The sequence below is a fragment of the Lepidothrix coronata genome, unplaced genomic scaffold (assembly GCF_001604755.1).
Source record: "Lepidothrix coronata isolate B3197 unplaced genomic scaffold, Lepidothrix_coronata-1.0 Scaffold197, whole genome shotgun sequence".
In the NCBI taxonomy this organism is placed as follows: Eukaryota; Metazoa; Chordata; class Aves; order Passeriformes; family Pipridae; genus Lepidothrix; species Lepidothrix coronata.
In genome coordinates this window covers 367152-384715 of record NW_016690377.1, presented here as the reverse complement: position 1 = coordinate 384715, position 17564 = coordinate 367152, and the positions used below count along the sequence as shown (strand labels likewise).

Here is a 17564-nt window from a genome sequence, read left to right as displayed (position 1 = left end):
GAGGCGGGCGCGGACTCGGACGGCGGCAGCAGCAGCGAGGAGCTGGTGCTCACCCCGGCACAGCTGATCCGCAGCCTGGAGCAGGTGCCGTGCGCTGGGGAGCCGGGGGCGCTGGGCGCTGCGGGACCGGGCCGTGTGCGGGCCCCCGGGCTCGCCGCGGCCGCGTTTGTGCCCTCCCGGGGGCGCGGCGTGTGGCAAGGGCGCTCCTCGCTCACGCCGGCAGCCTGCCTTCTTTCAGGCCTGGCTCAACGAGAAGTTCGCTCCGGAGCTGCTGGAGAGCAGACCCGAGATCGTCGAGTGTGTCGTGGAGCAGCTGGACCACATGGTGGGTTCTGCAGGGCTGGGGGGCGGCACAGGGGCCCTCGGTTGGCTGGACTGGCAGACACACGCCTGGGTGTCTGGAAGTTGTTTGCTCCCCTATTTCTGGGACAAAGGCTCACTGAGCACCCTCTCTGAGCTTGCCCTGGGGAGGGGCTGAGGGTTACAAGAACACTGTGCTTTGGGTCACCAAGGGCAGCCACGGTCTGATTCCATGGGTTCTGTGTACAAAACCTGTTTTACTCTGTGTTTCTTGCTGTTTGACATTTCAGCCACTCGATGTCTCTTGGCTTTTCCCTGCAGGAAGCAAACCTTAAGCGGGCAAAGAGAGGAGACCTGAAGGTGAGCGTGCACCGCATGGAGATCGAGAGGATCCGCTTTGTGCTCAGCAGCTACTTGAGGTGTCGGCTGGTGAAGGTAACACTGGCTTTGCAGCCCAGGGGGAAGAAGGGGGCACTGCTCAAAAGGAGGGATTCTTACCCATGCAGGGCCTCTTCCTTCAGCAAGACACTTAGTTAAAGCATGTTCTCTCCCTGTTCTCCGAAGTGCAGCCCAAGGGAATGAATTCTTTGGTGGTGAAGGGAGATCACAGTAGTGTTGGTCACAATGCTGTGAGTGTTGTTTCCCTCACCTAAGCCCAGAGTGGCACAGTTGAGTGCTTGCCCATTCTGCCTGAGCCCTGCCATTGCACATGTGGTTGTACAGCCTGACTGGTGTCCCAGTTTGTTCAGGAGTAGGGATTTGGGCTGGCCTGTGGCTGCTCATGCAGCTGCTTGTAGGGGAAGCCAATGGAGAGTGGGGATTTGGGCACTGAACTCTTGGGAGAGGTCTGTATCATTCTTTTGGATTTTGTTCCAATATCAGATAGAGAAGTTTTTCCCTCACATCCTGGAGAAGGAAAAGTCTCGAGCTGAAGGGGAGCCCTCCATCCTGTCACCAGAGGAGTTTGCTTTTGCTAAAGAGTGAGTAGGTTTTCGATGCATCTTCCTCCCTTTTTGTAGGTTACAGAACTCCCCTGTGTGTTATGCTGAACAGTTCTTGAGACTGAGAGCCTTAGACAGGTCTGAAGTAAGGATCAGTGTTTTACCAGGAGGTTTTCCTTAGGGGCAAGAAAAGAGAGCTGAAACAAAATAACCCTGAGTCAGTTAGTTACCAGGGTAAGCCAAGGGGCCTGTCTCTGGCTGTGCCTGTGGGACCAGGAGCTGTTGCTTGCTGGCAACAACAGCACTCTCCCTGCAGATTTGTGTTCCATTAAACCAGTCAGTGCTCCAATGGTTTGTTTCAGGTACATGGCGAACACAGAGGCTTACCTGAAAAACGTGGCCCTAAAACACATGCCACCCAACCTGCAGAAAGTGTCTCTCCTAAAATCAGGTGAGTCCATCCAGGTCGAGCTGAAAATTGTAGCGCCAGGGCAAAGTGTGGGAGCCCAGAATGTGAGGGCTTGTCCTCCAGCTGCTGCTCAGGAGAAACAAAGATGATGTGCTGACAGTGCTGTAACACAGCTCCGTGCTGCTGCTGGAGGGTCCTGCTGTGCCCTGCTCTGCAGTCCTGCCTTGCCCTGGGGCAGAGCACATGTGTGCTCAGAGGTGTCTGGGGTTCCCTTTGCTGTGCCCTGCTCTGCAGTCCTGCCTTGCCCTGGGGCAGGGCACATGTGTGCTCAGAGGTGTCTGGGGTTCCTTTTGCTGTCCCTCGGACCCCTTGGTGTCCCACGGAGGAACATCAGCAGGGGCTGAATGTTGTGCTCTGAATCCATTGTGTGCAGTTCCAAAGCCCAACCTGGACTCCTTTGTGTTCCTGAGGGTGCTGGAGCGGCAGGAGAACATCCTGGTGGAGCCAGAGACGGATGAGCAGAGGTGGGTGGGCTCGTCCCCGCACGGGTGCGGGTCAGTGTCACGGTGGGTGGGCTGGGCTGCAGCTCATGTGCCGCCTGTGCCCACAGGGAATACGCCATCGACCTGGAGGAGGGCTCCCAGCACCTGATCCGCTACAGGACCGTGGCCCCGCTGGTGGCCTCGGGCGCCGTGCAGCTCATCTGAGGGCAGCGGTAAGTGCAGGGCGGGGGGAGCAGCTGCCACGACCCCTCCCCACACACACACGGCCCGAGGCTCCCTGGAGCTCCCTCTGGGGCCACCCAGGCCAGGTCCCCTCCAGGGAAAGCCAGGGTGTCCTGTGGTACCTCAGCACTTGTCAGGGGCTCGTGTTGGCCAGGGCAGGGTCCTCCCTGCATGGTCTGTGTGAGGGGAGCACCTTCTTCTGCCAGGCAGGGGGTGACATAGGGCATCTTGTAGTGTGAGTGGCTTTGCATGTGTGGTTTATAGTCTTCCTAATTAATCCATTTAGGTAAAGAAGATTCTTTCAAGTATAGACGTTAAGAGGAGGCTGGGTTTAATCCTTAGGAATCAGTAGCACATTCCCCTGCACAGCCCCCCAGGAAGGGCTATGGATTGTGCCCTGCCCATATTTACAGCCAGACAGCTTCACAGAGGTGACTGGAGCTCCCAGCCAAAGTCCTCGTTAATCTGCTGCTGCGGGAGCGTGCTCCAGGGATCTGCCTGAGCACTGTCTGGGTGGCACGTCTGGCAGCTTTCTCCTTGGCCCTATTCAGTTTGACTGAACACTAGTCCAGACAGCTCGTGCTTGCCACCACGCTGCATCTCACGTGGCTGCTGCACTGCAGGCATGGGTGGCACTGTCCTCTTCTAGCAGCTGAACCTCAACTGACCTGGTGGTATCCAGAGTGCCTTTGGTGCAGCTCCTCTCTGGAGCCTGGCAGCTGGCACACAGCAGTGTCCTCACAGGCTGGGCAGGAGAGTGGACATGGCTGGTAGGCTGAGATCACTCAGGCTCCAAGTGAGAGTCAGTTGTGGCACACCTGAAAATGCTGCTACCTGCTCTTGTGTCCTTCCATGACTAAATACTGGGACAGCTCTGGAACTGCTAACACTGCACCTCTGTTCTGTCTGTGCTGGGGGAAGGAGGTGTGTCCACAGCTTTGTTGAGAAAGTGATGGTTTTTAGCTTGTGCTTTTAGGCAGAGAAGATGCAGCAGTGCATGCACCTTAATCTGTGCCACTGGGAGAGACTGGGCAGAGTGAGAGCGGCTTTCACAGGGCCTGCTGTAAAACTTGGGCTCAAATATGTTCCCTGTTCCCTGCTCCCCCCGGGTGAGATGGCTTTGGTTTGCTGAGTGATTAGCTCTGAATGCAGAGTAGGTAGATGGTGAAAGAGGTCGCAGGGAGGGCACTGATGGTGAGCTGTGATTTCCCTGCCTGAGCCGGATCTGCTCTCCCAGGGTCCAGAAAAAGGTGGGGCAAATGGTTTCATTGCTAGGAAGGCACTTTCAGATGTTCTGCTGACAGGCTGGGGCTGAACAGCAGGTTTTTGCCAGCCGAGCACTGGGTTCAACCTCACTTTGGTCATGCCATGAGTGGTGTCTTGCCTTGTACTGCAGACATTCAGACACGGTGGTGATGAAAAGCCGTGTAGAAATACTGATAGGTCGGTCAGTTGTGTCATGAGCTGATGAAAATCTGTGCTGTCAGCAGGAACAATCAGGGCTGCTTAACATAAATGGCTAGACAGCTCTGGGGAGATTAGCAGGGAGTACAGGGCAGGGGTGATCTGATTTAGGTGACAGTCTTTAGTGTCAAGGAGTCACATGTGAGCTGAACAGTGAAGGTGATTTTGAATATAAATGTCAGGGACACCACAGTGCTCAGGTGTGAGCAAATTTCTTTCCCAGTGCACACAACTAGGGTAAGAAGCTTCTGAGGATGAGCCCAGGGTCTGGGCTTTTCTTTGTTCTTAGACACCCTGGAAATAGCTGTCTTTGGACAGGCACCTGAAAAGGGATGTACAAAGCCCTTCTGTGCCTCCCCCATTGAAGACAACGTGAGAGGAACGTGCTCCTCTTCCTCCCGGTGCTGGTAGTTCTTCCAAGAGCACTCGCGTTTCTCTGGCACCAGGAGCCCTTCCCGTGCCGTTCCCCCCGCTGTCCCCCGCCGGGCCCGTTCCCGGTGCCGTTGCCCCGGGGGTCTCCCCGTTCCTTGCCCGCTCCGGGGGGCGTGGCCGGGGCGTGGCGGGGCGTGGCCTCGGCGCTGATTGGCCGAGGCGGGGTGTCCCGGGCGCGGGCGCTCCCACGGCCCCATTGAGGCGGAGCCGCCGCGGCGGGAGCGGAGCGGAGCGCGCGGGACGCGATGAGCTGCGGCGAGTGAGCGGGGCCGGGGCGGGCGGGGCCGGGGGGCTCGCCGGGGCTGGCGGCCGGGGCCTGACCCCCTCTTCGCCTCTAGGCTTTTCCAGGTGTGCGGCAGGCGGGCTGTCGCCCCCCCAGCCATGCCCGTGGACCTGGCCGTGCGGCTCTGCCTGAGCCACTCGCCCCCCATCCGCAAGCTGCTGAACTCCTACGAGGAGCTGCGGGGCAACCGAGGCCGCAAACCCCTCCGATCCTGTCTCAACCAGAAGCCGAGTGCAGAACCTGAGCCCGAGCGGCGAGACAACACCAAGAGCTCCAAGGGCCAGAAGAAGAAGCGAGTCGTGTTTGCTGATATGAAGGGGCTCTCGCTGACGGCCGTCCGCTTCTTCTCAAGGATTGAGGAGGACCTTTGTGACTTGCAGCATGCCCTGTCAGACCTTGCCTCCTTCCGCCCCAGGCTGTGGGACTCACGCCCAGAAGCGTGCAGGTACGTGCTGGACTTCCCACAGCCCTCAGTGGACTACACGGCTTTCCGCAGCAGCCTGCACAGGAACCTCGTCTGCCTGGAGAGCTGTGTGATCCAGGACCGTGCTCTGTCAGGGACAGTGAAGGTCAGAAACATTGCCTATGAGAAGAAGGTGGCAGTCCGCATCACCTTTGACGGCTGGAAGAGCTTCCGGGACGTCCCCTGCCAGTACATGCACAGCACGTACGGCTCAGCCGACACAGACATCTTCTCTTTTGAGCTCACCCTGCCCAAGCCAGCCAGCGGCCGCAGGGCCACCGAGTTCTGCATCTCCTTCCAGTGTGGACAGAAGACCCACTGGGACAACAACCATGGGAAGAACTACAAGATCTGCCATGTGGGCGGATCCTCCCGTGCCGTGAAGAGTGCCAGTGGGGCCTGGGAGCACCTTGGCACCTCTGGGGCTGCCGCCCTGGTCCTGTCTCACCTGCAGACCTGGCAGCGTTCAGAGACCCAGGCTCCTTACTGGTAGGAGGGCGGTGTGCGAAGACACGTAGGTCCTCTCCACATCCCAGACATGGTACAAGAGTCTTGGGGGAAGGGTCAGCTGCAGAAGATGCTGCTCACAGTTCTGTTAGCTCCTCCACGGCTCTATGAGCAGCTGCCGGTCTCTGCAGAAGCTTTTTCCCTGCTGGCTCCTGCCACAGAGGCTGGAAGCTGCTGCTTGGAGTGACTCCTGTAGGTTCTTGCAAGTGACAAGGAACGGGCTGTGGGCCAGAGCTTGCGGCCAGGCCTGAGCCACGCGGGGAGCCACGGGGGCCAGTGCTGCCCAAGTGCCTTGTGTGGAGAGGGCTGCTGGGGAGGGGACGGGCTCCTCGTGCTCCGCCGTCCCGAGAAGGGCTTAGTGTGGGGCCACCGGGCCAAGAGCAGCGGGGGCGCCTCCGGTCGTTGGTGCTGTAACGGGGAGTTTAATAAAGTGACGGCGCTTTGCGACTCCTGCCTCTGCCTCCTGCTCTTCATCCTCCTCCTGCTCTTCATTCTCCTCGTCTTCATCCTCCTGCTGCTCTTCATTCTCCTCGTCTTCATCCTCCTGCTGCTCTTCATTCTCCTCCTCTTCATCCTCCTCCTCCTCTTCATCCTCCTCCTGCTCTTCATCCTCCTCCTCCTCCTCCTCCCCTCCCACCTCGCGGGGCGGGGCCGGCCGGGCGGGCGCCCCCTGCCGGCGGCGTGGAGAGCGGGCCGGCCCTGCGGGCGCGGCCCCGCGGGCGGCGCGCTGACGTCACGCAGGCCGCGCGGTGCGGGGGCGCGCACGGCACGTGGCGGGGCGGAGCGGGGCCCGGCGGCGGCGGCGGCAGGTGAGTGAGGGAGCGGTGAGGGAGGGACCGACCGACCGACCGACCCACCGCCCAGGGCGGCCCCCGCGCCCCGCCCCGCCCGGGTCCGGGACGGCCGGACGAACCCCGGCCCGGCCGCGCACCGTTATCCCCGGGAGCGCGGCCTCCCCGGCGCGGCCGCGCGCACCCCGGGGCCGGAGGCGGCCGGAGGCGGCCGGGAGGGCCGAGGCCCAGCCCTGCCGGGATCGCCGAGGAGCGGAGCCGAGCGCGGCCCTCCGGGCGGGCCCTGCCGCCGCTGTGCGGGTCCCGCTGCAGCCCCGGGGCGGCGGTGCGGGCCGCGGGCGCTGCCCCAGCCCCGGGGCGGTGCCGGACGGGCGGGGCCGCACCGGCCCGGCGGTGACACGGTGCACGGGAGCGATAGCTGAGCCCTCGCAAGGCCTCGTCCCCGGCTCGGGGGGCCGGTCTGACCTGTTCGCCGGCGTGAGTCCTGGTTCGGATGGGTGACGGCTCCGGCATAATGGGCACGTGTGGCTGACGAGCCGCCTCTCCCAGGACATGGTCTGTGCGTGTGTCTTTGAAGCACTTACCATATTCTTAGCGTTACTGGTACAGCCGTGTTCAACCAGCAGCTGGAACGCACTGTACAGGGGAGCAAGAAGACCTTCACAGACTCTCCTCTGCCCTGTGTGCTTGTCAGGTACCTGTTAAATCCCATCCTCAGGCTGACACTCCATAGCCAGGTGAGGGTGGTGTCTGGAGGGGAGTCTCCCCTGAGCAGACTTGACTGTTGTCACAAGCCTTGGTCCTGTGCATGTACATCCTCCCCCAGCAGGGCTGAGGTGCAGGGTGTGTGACCTTTTCACTGGTCCCCGTGCCCCAGCAAATTCCTCTTTGGCTAATCATCATCAGTAATTCTCTCCCTGGGGTAACTTCCTGTCCTGAACTGTTTGTAAAGCTGCCCTGTGTGACCGAGGATGAGATGTACAGGAGCAGAGGAAGTGATGCCTTCCCAGGAATTTGGGTATCTCGCCTCCTCAGTGCTCTGGGATGCCCTGAAATGAGGGAGGCGATAAGATCTCTGTCACAAGGAAGGGCTTTCTGTCACTCCTTTCCTGTGCTTGGGACCTGATTGCAGCATCCCGTGCCTTAGGCACGGTTGTGGATGAGTCTGCTCTGCCTGAGTCTGAGGTGTGCGTGGTATGAAAATACAGGACTGGTATGAAAATACAGGACGATTGGCAGCAGGGGATGATTCCTGAGTCTGTGACAGTGCCAGGCAGTAGCTGGAGTCCTGGTCCGAGTCTTGCTGTGTCTCAGGAGCTTCTCTCAGTGGTGTGACCTCACCCAAGCACTGCCTTCCAGGTTCCAGAGCCCACTGTCCCTGGCCTCCTGCCACCATCTCTGCGCTGACACCTCTGCGAGCTGCTGACTTGGGTTGCTCTTTCCTCCGCTGCTGCTGCTGGCACGTGAGTGCCTCGTCTGCCAAGAAGCCAACTCGCTGTTTGAAGAGCTTCCCAGCGACACAGGCTTCATTCGTGTCTGTAACAGCCCTTCAGCGTGAGTGGATGCCAGGGGCCTCCAGAACTGAACCCGTTCCAGGCGTCATGCGAGGACCTGCGCCGGCACCCGTGTCCTCGTGGGGAGAACAATAATAGCTCCACACACGGTAGGCTCCGGCGAGTGCCAACTCCCTCCATCTCCTCCAATGCAGGCTCAGGGATGGACTCCACCTTGTCCCTCTGAAGAGACTCTGCATGCTCTCAGCAGCCGGGAGGGGATTCTGCTGCCAGCTTCTCCACGAGCTGCCCCACTGCAGGACTCGCTCGGCAGCAGCCTGGGAGGGGACCCGCGGTCGTGTCGCTGCCGTGCCCCCTGCGCGCCCATGGACGGGCCGGTGTGCGTGTGCCCTCTGCTCTGAGCTCCTCGGCTCGCCTGGCCTCCTGGCAGACTCTTGGCTTGTTCTCCCAAGTGCTCTCCCTGATCCCGTTGCATTCCCTGTCTCTCAGGGCCCCAAAAGGATGTGAACTTTGGAATGGGGTCTGTGAGCAGGCTGCGGACTCGGTGCGTGTGTGAGACTGTTGCTCAGTAACAGGAGGACTGGTTCATCGCTGCGGGCAGTCCTTCTGTCTGGCTGCAGGGCCCCGGCCTTGCCTGGGCCCTTCACCATGTTCCTCCTGCTGCCCTTTGACAGCCTGGTGGTTAATCTCTTGGGGATTTCCATAACTGTCCTCTTCACTCTGCTTCTGGTTTTCATCATCGTGCCAGCAATTTTTGGAGTCTCCTTTGGTATCCGCAAGGTTTACATGAAAACTTTATTAAAAATTTTTCAGGTAAGTTGTGTTTTCAGAATCTTCTGTGTGTTTGCAGGGGTTTTGTCAAGTGTGGTCGTGCTAGGAAGAGAGGCTTTTGCCTCAGCAGGGCATCGTGGATGACCAGGGTGGAAGGTTGGGCTGTTGGTGTCATGCTGGGGCCAGATGACCCATTTGGCTCATCTTGGCCAAATGTGGTTTACCAGACCTCTGTCTGTGGGCTGGTTTTTCCCTCTAATTAATCTAGTAAGTCTTCAAGTAAAGAAACAGGCTGGTGAGGTTGGGCAGCCAGCAGGGATGCAGCAGGGTCTGAGAGGTGCTGAGGGATGGCTTGGAGGGGTTCCTGTCCCAGACAGGGCAGAGTTCTGGTACCCCTCGATGTGGGGTGATGGGGAGGGACCAGCCTGCAGCCAGCAGGTTGCTCCTCTCCAGGACATGTTTGGACGAAGCAAAAGCAGGAGGTAAGGCAGGACTTTTGTCCTGCAAGCCCTGAGTGGTCTGTGGCCAGAACCCAGAGCTCTCAACATGCTTCTGTCCTGGAGTGTCGCCTGCTGAGCCGTGTCTGGACCTGCCACCTCAGAGGACGACCAGCAGCCCTTGCCGACCCTCTTGGCACAGAGAGGCCAAGTGGAATTTTCCAGCTTGGGGTCATGCTGTTCCCTTGCCTGCCTTTGGCGGTCTAATTTTGTGGGCTGTCTCTGAGCCAACACCTCTCCTTGAAGCAAGGCCCTGACCAGAATTTTTTATCTACTAAGAGTAGTAGGTAAAGCCTACAGCACCCTACCCTGGCAGCCCAGGTGAAAGGTGAAAGAGCACCCTGTGCTTGCTGGGGAGGTTTTAGACTCTTAAATGTGGAGTTCATGCTGCTAAAGGGTTTATGGTACAGCTGCTGCTGTTTGAACAGGGCTGGTCATCCTCAGAGTATTTCTGGCTGGGATATAACTGTGTGCTGATTGGCTTGGGAAGCCAGCCCTGGAGCTCACAGTGTTCAGCTCTTTAAACTCCCAGTCCCCCTAAAAGCCTGAGGGAAGACCCTGGTCTTTGTGAGGGGCTTTGCTAACACAGGTGTCTGAAGACCTGACTTCAAATTTACTGACTGAAGCAGGGGGAAAAACAAGAAGTTTGGTTTATCTGAAATGGAACTTTTCACCTTGTTTTCTTTTTTTTCCCCTTCAATTCAGGAACATTTACTCTCAACACCTATTTTGGTGTTTGAACCTATTTTTCTGAAGAGAGTGGGAAGTGTATTTCAGGTTTTATCAAAGAATCTTAGTGGTGGGATAGAGGAGCACTCACACACAGCTGCTCCCTGAGTTGGTGGGAATTCGCTTGTTAAGTTTGGTCATTCAGAATTGCATGTTTGGGGGCCATTAGTTGCCCAAATGATTTTCCCAGCTCTTGAGGCCAGTGTTGGGAACCCAGAGGGGCAGCAGTCTGGTCTGGCAATTGGTGGGACACAGCCTGAGCCATGGGGCCTGTCTGGCAGCGACACACCCGTGTCGGTGGGGAGGGAGAGACCTGCCTGGTGCTGCCCAGGTGGGTTTGCTGCTGCTGCAGTCAGGATGGAGATGTGCTGGGCTTGCCATGAATGCCTTCTCCATAGGCTGCTCAGCTCCTGCGGGGTCAGAGCTCCTCTGCTGACTTCTCTTGGGATGGCAGTGTCTAGGCAATCTTCTGCAATCCTGCAGTTCCTGCTGCTGGCAGAGGCGGCTGCGAGGTGAGCCAGACACTCCGTGTGCAATCAGCATTCCCACATCGCTGCCTCCTGAGAGCAGGATGCCAGGAGTTCCCAGCAGTTCCCCTCCCTCACAGATAAACATGTTGTATACAAGGGCTCCTCCTTCGGAAGCTTGTCCTCCCAGGCCTGGGTGATGCAAGGAGTTACGGGCTGCAGAGGTTTCTCGGAGGGCAGGCAGGAAGAGTGCCCGGAAATCCAGCCTGCAGTTTGTGCTGGTGCCCTTGAAAAATAGCTGAGAGAACAGGTAGTCCAGACATGGGATTTGGCAGCCAGCTGTCTGAGGGTGCTTGCTGCTTTTTAGGGTGGATTGGTGAGCTGAGAAGCAGCAGCTGTCATCAGCTGAATTGGAGGGGAAAGGATCCCATCCCGTTGTCAGCCTGGGGTTTTCAGCAGCAACCTGAAATCACAGTCTCTGCTTTGAGTTTGGAAGAAACAAGGTTGAAAAATAGCTCTAGTCCCCTGAGCAGCTTTCTCCACCCAAGCAGGATGCACAGTTCAGCCAGAAGCTGTGCAGTGGCAACCACGTGCCAGGTGCAGCAGAGCCGAGAGGTCATGGAAGCTGCAGGAAATCTTGCTGTGCCATCTCGTGGTTGTCTTGTCTGTCTTGCAGTGGGCGACACTGAGAATAGAGCGTGGTGCCAAGGAGAAGAACCATCCGTTGTACAAGCCCTATGTCAATGGTGAGATCCTGCCCTGCGTGGGTGCACAGGAAGTTCAAAATTCCTTTGGGGAGATGGGGTAGATGTGGTGCCTCTGAGCAGCTGAGGTCTATTGGGAAGCGTTTTCCATGTAGACGGATTGGAAGGAGTTATGGAGAGATCCTTTTCATGAGGAAGGGAAGCACCCTGGGAGTGCTTCATTTCTAGACAGTGGGGAGGGCTGGTTTGTGCCTGTCTGGGCTGGAGGAAGGGTGGGCAAGGAAGGGCCTGGCTCGTGGCTCTCTTTGAGCGGGCAGGGCACACTTTGCTCAGAGCTGCCTGTGGCACGTTGCAGGTATCATTGCAAAGGAGCCAACGTCACTGGAGGAGGAGATCAAGGAGCTCCGCCGGAGCGGCAGCGGCAAAGCCCTGGACACCCCCGAGTTTGAGCTCTCAGACATCTTCTATTTCTGCCGCAAAGGCATCGAGACCATCATGGACGATGAGGTGACCAAGAGGTTCTCAGCTGAAGAGCTGGAGTCCTGGAACCTGCTCAGCAGGACCAACTACAACTTCCAGTACATCAGCCTGCGCCTGACGGTGCTCTGGGGCCTCGGGGTGCTCATCCGCTACTGCTTCCTGCTGCCCCTCCGGTGAGTGCTGGGCCCTCCTGCCCAGGGGGCTGTGCTGGCCTGTTCCTGCTGCACCCACTGCAGCTGCTCCCCAGCCTGTGGACCCTGCTCAGCACCATCAGCAGAGATGGCTGCCTCAGGGAGCAGGGTCCATGGCTGGTTTTGCTAACATGTGGCTTCCCTCTTTCTGCAGGATAGCCCTGGCATTTACTGGCATCAGCTTGTTGGTGACTGGCACCACAGTGGTGGGATATTTGCCAAATGGAAGGTGAGTTCGTCTTCAAGGGAAGAGCAGATGGGGAGCACCCCCTGCAGTTTGAGACCTGGTAATCCTGAAGTTTTCCTGCAAGGCCTGTCTGTCCTGCCACCTGCAGACACAACCTCTCAGGACAGACACCCTCTGATGCTAAACAAAGGGCCTAGATGTGAACCCTAAACCTGTGGCAGAGCGCTCAGCCTCTGAAAGGAGCAATAACAGAAAAGAGCAAAGGCCAGACTTTGGTTCTCATGAGTGGCCATAAGCTGATAGCAAAGCCCAGGACATGCTGCCTTTCTGTGGCAGAGACGTGAAGGCTCAGCTGGCTCTGGGCCTGGGGCAGCTGGGCTGAGTGGCACCATTACAGGGGAGATTGTAGGACTGGAGAGTGACTGTCTCTGTCCTGGCTGCAGGTGTAAGGAGTTCCTGAGCAAACACGTCCACCTGATGTGTTACCGGATCTGCGTGCGGGCCCTCACAGCCATCATCACCTACCACGACCGGTAAGGCCCTGCCCGGCGGGCTGGCCCTGCCCGGGAGCTGCTCCAGGCCAGCCTCATGCAGGCCTCTCTCCTCCCTCCTCTCCTCACCCCTGCCTTTGTTTTGCATTTAGAGAAAACAGACCCCGAAACGGAGGCATCTGCGTGGCCAATCACACCTCCCCCATCGACGTGATCATCCTGGCCAGCGATGGCTACTACGCCATGGTGAGGGCCCAGCTCTGCCTGCAGGGCCTGGCTGCCCCCGGGGAGGGAGCAGCAACGTGTGTGGGACAGGGAGTGGGCAGCCAGAGTCCCTGGAGCAGGCAGAACTGCTGCAGGACATGGCAGGGCTGTCAGACTCTGCTATGCACGGCTTTCGAGCAAGCCTGGCCTGGGACTCAGAGCACCAGGGGTGTGTGGGCATGGCTTTGCAAGCAGAGCTCTGGGTTTTGCTGTTGTTGGAAGAGCAAAGCACTTCTGCAGCTGGACCTTGTGCCACGCAGAAAGCACTTGGGGCTGGCTGTGTCTGTCCTTCCTGTCAGAGCCTGGGACTTTTCCTCTCAGCCTTTCCAGGGCAGGGGTAGGAAGATGAATCTCAACTTGTCTGTGGAGCTGGGAGCTGCCTCGCCTGTCATGTGTGCCCGGGTCTTGTAACTTGTGTCTTCTGCCCTGTGCAGGTGGGTCAGGTCCACGGCGGGCTCATGGGTGTGATACAGAGGGCCATGGTGAAAGCTTGTCCCCACGTCTGGTTCGAGCGCTCTGAGGTCAGAGATCGTCACCTGGTGGCCAAAAGGTGTGACAGTCGCTGGCTGCAGGGCCGGGCTGCAGGCTGGGGAGGGAGGAGCTGCTCACTCCTCTTGGATGAGGGCACTGCCTGGCCTCGGGGGTGCTGGCACACTGTGCCCCTGTTGTTGGCACCCTGGTGACTGCAGGGCAAGGACTGTGTGCTGTGTGGATTGCTAGTGAGAGCTCCTGTCCCCTCTGCTAATTGGTGACACTCTTCTGTTTAGGCTCACAGAACATGTCCAGGACAAGAGCAAACTGCCCATTCTTATTTTTCCAGAAGGTGAGTGTGCAGCAAGGCCAGGCAAGCACCTGGTGGAGAGGGCACCTTGGGACAGCACCACATCTCTGTTCCTTCCCTTCTCACACAGCCAAGGGCTTGAGACCCTTCACAGAGACAAAGGGACATTGTGTCTTTAGAGCTGCCTGAGTCCAGAACATGGGGGTCAGATCCATGATGTCCCAGTGATGTGCACCCAGAGAACAGGCCTTGGACTGAGGCTTAGGGGGGAGTTCCTGTGGCCCAGCCCTTAAACCTGTAGCTTAGACTTCTGAACTGACTTGCAGACAGAAGTTGAGAAAACTGTGCTTGTCTCTTCCAGGAACGTGCATCAACAACACATCTGTGATGATGTTCAAGAAGGGGAGCTTTGAAATCGGAGCCACAGTTTACCCTGTAGCCATCAAGGTATGAGAAGGCAACATCCTTAGGGCACAAGTAGCCCTCTGTCTTGGCAGCCCAGTCCAGCCTGGTCTGAAAGCACAGGAAAGCTGAGGTCACTCTGGAAGAGCTGGCCTGTAGCTGCACTTGGGTGGAAGTTGGAGCCTCAGGGAGGGTGCAGCCACTGCCTGACTTTCATGAACTCTTCTGCTTCTGCAGTACGACCCACAGTTCGGAGATGCCTTTTGGAACAGCAGCAAATACGGGATGGTGACCTACCTCCTCAGGATGATGACCAGCTGGGCCATTGTCTGCAGCGTCTGGTACTTGCCCCCAATGACCAGACAGGTACGTAAGGTGAACCTGGCCTATCTCACCTCCTTCCTCTTTGGCCCCTTGCTGCTGCTGAGCTGTCTGACTTTGCCACAGCCTGAAGAGGACGCAGTGCAGTTTGCCAATCGAGTGAAGTCAGCCATTGCCAGGCAGGGGGGCCTCGTGGATCTGCTCTGGTGAGTCCAGGCAGGCTTTTCTCTTCCTGGTGACAGTTCCCTGTTCCTGGGTTCTGGCATGTGCTCCTGGGCTGTAGAGCTCCGTTTGTGTCTTGCATGGGGCAGAGCAGGCCTTGGGGGAATGCTCTTCTTAGCAGGGACTAAAGTCTTTGTTGCTGCTGTGCACATGTTGAGCACCAGGGCTTCATTCTGTGACTGCAGCTGGCAGTGGGATGTGCTGGGTCTGACTCATTTCTGCTCAGCAAGGTGTGTTCAGCTTGGGAAGTTCCTTTCCCAGGCCCTGAGGAGGCAGAGGGGCTCTGCAGGGTCAGTCTCCTGCAGTGGTACCAGATGAGCTCACGTTGCTGGCAGAGCTGCCGTGTTGAGCACAGTGCAGGGCCGTGGGGGCAACTCCTGGCAGAACCCGGGGGGACAGTGACTGCCCTTGGGGAGAGGTGGCCTGCAGTGTGCCCTGGCAGCCTGTGGTTCAGGGGCAGCTGCTGGAACTCTGACCTGCCCTGAGCAGCCCCATCCGAAGGCAGTGCCTTTCTGCAGCCCCCCTGATCCGACTCTCTCCCCAGGGATGGAGGACTGAAGAGGGAGAAGGTGAAAGACGCCTTCAAGGAGGAGCAACAGAAACTCTACAGCAAAATGATTGTAGGTAACCATGAAGACCGGAGCCGCTCCTGATGCTGCTGCCTCCAGCACTGCCGAGGGGCTGCAGAGCCCTCTGCCTCCAGCACCAGCCAGGGCTTGTCTGGAGCAGCTCCAAACCTTTGGACTTGGGCCACTCCAGAGCTGCTTGGACTCACTCCTTCACCCTCTGGCTGTTCTCTCCCAGAGGCACTATTATTGCCTGGAGTCTTTAGGCCCTGGGCAGCTCGTGGCAAAGATGCCTTCTCATTTCTGTTACAGTGAAGCCCCGTGCAGGGGCAGTATTAAAAGAAACTCTTATGGTGTCGTGTGCTTCCATCTGGTGTATCCAGCCCCGGGGGAGGACTGGAATGATGTGCAGGGGTGTCAGTCACAAGTCTCCCACGGCACTGAAGCTGGTGAGCTGCGCTGGAATCGGCTGCCTTGACAACCAGGGGAGTCCTCCTGAGCCTCTCACGTGTGTGGCATAAACCCCTTAGGAGCAGAATGTGGTCTCTCAGGCTGTTTCCAGATCCACTTCCAGGAGAAATCTTTTCTTTTGCCGCTTTCCTGTCATAGCCTGACCCAGATTGTTGCTTCTCCAGTGTCTAACAGCCTCTTTGCTGCTCCTGATGCAGTGAGGATGATCCTCCCTGGAAGCCTCCCTGGACCTGGAGGGTGCCAGGTGTCACTGGTGGGGCTCTGTACATGCTCTAGTGGGAGCTTAGGGTGGGTAGGAGAGCCTGAGAATTCATGGCTGGGGCAGGAGATCCCCTTTCAAATATTTCCTGAGGGAAACAGTGGGATTTGACCTTGTCATGTGCCAGGATGCACATGGATAATCTCAGCTTGTTGCAGGAAAACTGGAATCTTGTGCGGAAGGTGGTGCCCCTTTCCCTTTCAGGTCTGCAAGTAAATTATTCAGTAAAACAATTTGCATTTGAGCATTCATCCCGTGTACTTTCCAATTTTCCTGAATTCCTACAAACCTTAGTACTTTCGCTGGGTTCTCTGCCTGCTCTTACAAGCAAAAGCTGTTTCACTACCTGCTGAAGCCTGCTTGCATTTCCCAGCACCCTGGAGAAGGCAATTACCTAAGTGCCTTTGTACCTCAGGTGTTTGTGGGGAGGGCATCTGCTCCCCCAGGTGAGGACAGTTGTTCCAAGTGGCCTTAAACTGGAATTTCCCTGTGCTTTTTTTTTCCCATTTGCCTGATGGAACTTTGCTGCTCTGGCTCCAAGGCTTGCAAAGCTTTTCCCTTGCTCGGAGGCCGTTTGGACAAACACCCCGACAGGGTCCTGTGGTCCAGCCAGCTCTGGAGGGAGTTCCAGTCTTGGAGAGCCACGGGGTGCCCAGGCACGGCCGTGCCCACCAGGAGCTGTGGATGCCCCTTCCCCAGGGGACACAGCCCTGAGCTGGGGACATGGACATTGCTGCCTGCCTGTCCCTGCTGCCCAGGCAGGGTCTCTGGGGTCTCCTTCACCCCTCCCCAGCCAGCAGCTGCTCCTGAGCACTCTCCAGGGCTGGGCATTGCCTTCAGGCCACGCAGATGCTGCTGCACAGTGTGGGCAGGGCTCTACCCAGGCCAGGCCTCCCACGCCCCCACTGTGACCCCCTGTAGGGACCCAGCTGCAGGTGCCCACAGGTCTCCTGCCCACAGCTGGGTGCCCTGTCCCTGAGGCCGTGGTGATGTGCAGAGCCCTCCCCAGCTCTGCAGGACCTCCACCGTGTTCGGGGACCGTCCCCAGCAGCATCCAGGCCTCTCGGCAGCAGGCAGGGAGCTGGACGGGTTAGGAGGCACACATCCATCTTTGCTCGGCTCTCCCACCCCATGCCCCCAGTCAATATGTCTCTCTCCGATGAGAAAGTTAATAAATTTAGCTCTAGATTAAAAGTATCGATCATTTCATTTGTAAGCGATAAATAACCGGGGGGGGAGCTCTGGGCGGCCGGCGGGGCAGGGGCTGCTGGCTCGGGCTGCAGCCGCCGCGCACCCCGCGGGGGCCCGGGGCTCTCATATGCATTCTGCCCGGATGCTGGCATTGATTTGCTATTAGTCTCCATGCACCACCCAGTAGCACATCATTCCCAGAGCCGCTATTAATGGCCTTTTGATAAATAATCACTTGTAAGTCAATAAATTTTTATTAAACAGTGTGGCGCTTTGATTTATGAAAATCCGACGGGGTTTGTCTGGGAGAAAAGGGATGCGGAATTGAAGCGGAGCTGCCATCCATCTGCCTGCCAGGCTGCCCTGCCTGTGCTCGCACCCCCGGCTCCCGGCTCTGCCTGCACAGCCAGGGGCTGCTCAGCGCCAGGCACGGGGTGGGCAGAGCTGTGGTCACTGCTGACCGCTCTGCTCACCCCATCGAGCCCCAGCGCTGCGGGGGCACCGCTCTGCTGGGCCACGGGAGCCACGGAGGGCAGGGGGGCAAGGAGAGGGGCTGGTCCTGGCCAGCGGGCTGGGCCCTGCTCGGAGCAGCACTGCCTGGGGTCCTGTCTGGCTGCAGGGATGCACGGGGCAGCCAGGCTGTGGCAGCCATTTGTCACTCTCCCTGGCTACAGCAGGCCCTTTGCCACTTGCTTTATTTGTCTCCTAGCTCTGACGTGGCATCAGACAGGTGTTAAACTA

General features: G+C 58.3%; 3 protein-coding genes across 4 annotated transcripts in view; all 3 read left to right on the top strand.

Annotated features, from left to right (window-relative positions):
- The window catches only part of GINS4 (GINS complex subunit 4), a 5928-nt gene extending 1205 nt beyond the window's left edge, over positions 1 to 4723 (top strand). Inside the window, exons 2-9 of the mRNA XM_017831802.1 lie at positions 4 to 84; positions 239 to 325; positions 622 to 735; positions 1183 to 1280; positions 1604 to 1692; positions 2084 to 2174; positions 2261 to 2365; positions 4610 to 4723. Of these exons, the coding sequence (XP_017687291.1) occupies positions 4 to 84; positions 239 to 325; positions 622 to 735; positions 1183 to 1280; positions 1604 to 1692; positions 2084 to 2174; positions 2261 to 2357 (657 nt within the window). The 3' untranslated portion in view covers positions 2358 to 2365; positions 4610 to 4723. The remainder of the gene's footprint in view (positions 1 to 3; positions 85 to 238; positions 326 to 621; positions 736 to 1182; positions 1281 to 1603; positions 1693 to 2083; positions 2175 to 2260; positions 2366 to 4609) is intronic.
- Positions 4653 to 5510, top strand: LOC108505611 (protein phosphatase 1 regulatory subunit 3C-B-like). The gene has a single exon (XM_017831801.1). The coding sequence runs from the start codon at positions 4653 to 4655 to the stop codon at positions 5508 to 5510; it is 858 nt and encodes a 285-aa protein (XP_017687290.1).
- Positions 5511 to 6282: 772 nt separating this feature from the next.
- On the top strand, positions 6283 to 15259 carry GPAT4 (glycerol-3-phosphate acyltransferase 4). Of its 2 annotated transcripts, none has more exons than XM_017831834.1 (13): positions 6283 to 6333; positions 7675 to 8642; positions 10970 to 11039; positions 11353 to 11650; positions 11823 to 11897; positions 12299 to 12388; positions 12499 to 12592; positions 13045 to 13160; positions 13378 to 13433; positions 13753 to 13838; positions 14031 to 14159; positions 14241 to 14320; positions 14881 to 15259. In XM_017831834.1, the coding sequence occupies exons 2-13, from the start codon at positions 8478 to 8480 to the stop codon at positions 14987 to 14989; spliced, it is 1368 nt and encodes a 455-aa protein (XP_017687323.1). In that variant the 5' UTR covers positions 6283 to 6333; positions 7675 to 8477; the 3' UTR covers positions 14990 to 15259. The 2 variants fall into 2 exon arrangements, with proteins under 2 accessions (XP_017687323.1, XP_017687322.1); XM_017831833.1 differs by lacking the exon at positions 6283 to 6333 and adding an exon at positions 6773 to 7009.
- Positions 15260 to 17564: the final 2305 nt, after the last annotated feature.

Bases quoted from the DNA above. Each gene is read 5' to 3' on its own strand.
- LOC108505611 (XM_017831801.1), top strand. From the start codon at position 4,653: ATGCCCGTGGACCTGGCCGTGCGGCTCTGCCTGAGCCACTCGCCCCCC.
- GPAT4 (XM_017831834.1), top strand. From the start codon at position 8,478: ATGTTCCTCCTGCTGCCCTTTGACAGCCTGGTGGTTAATCTCTTGGGG. The intron at 12,593-13,044 runs GTGAGGGCCCAG...TGCCCTGTGCAG, and splicing joins GCGATGGCTACTACGCCATG to GTGGGTCAGGTCCACGGCGG. The intron at 13,839-14,030 runs GTATGAGAAGGC...CTGCTTCTGCAG, and splicing joins TTTACCCTGTAGCCATCAAG to TACGACCCACAGTTCGGAGA.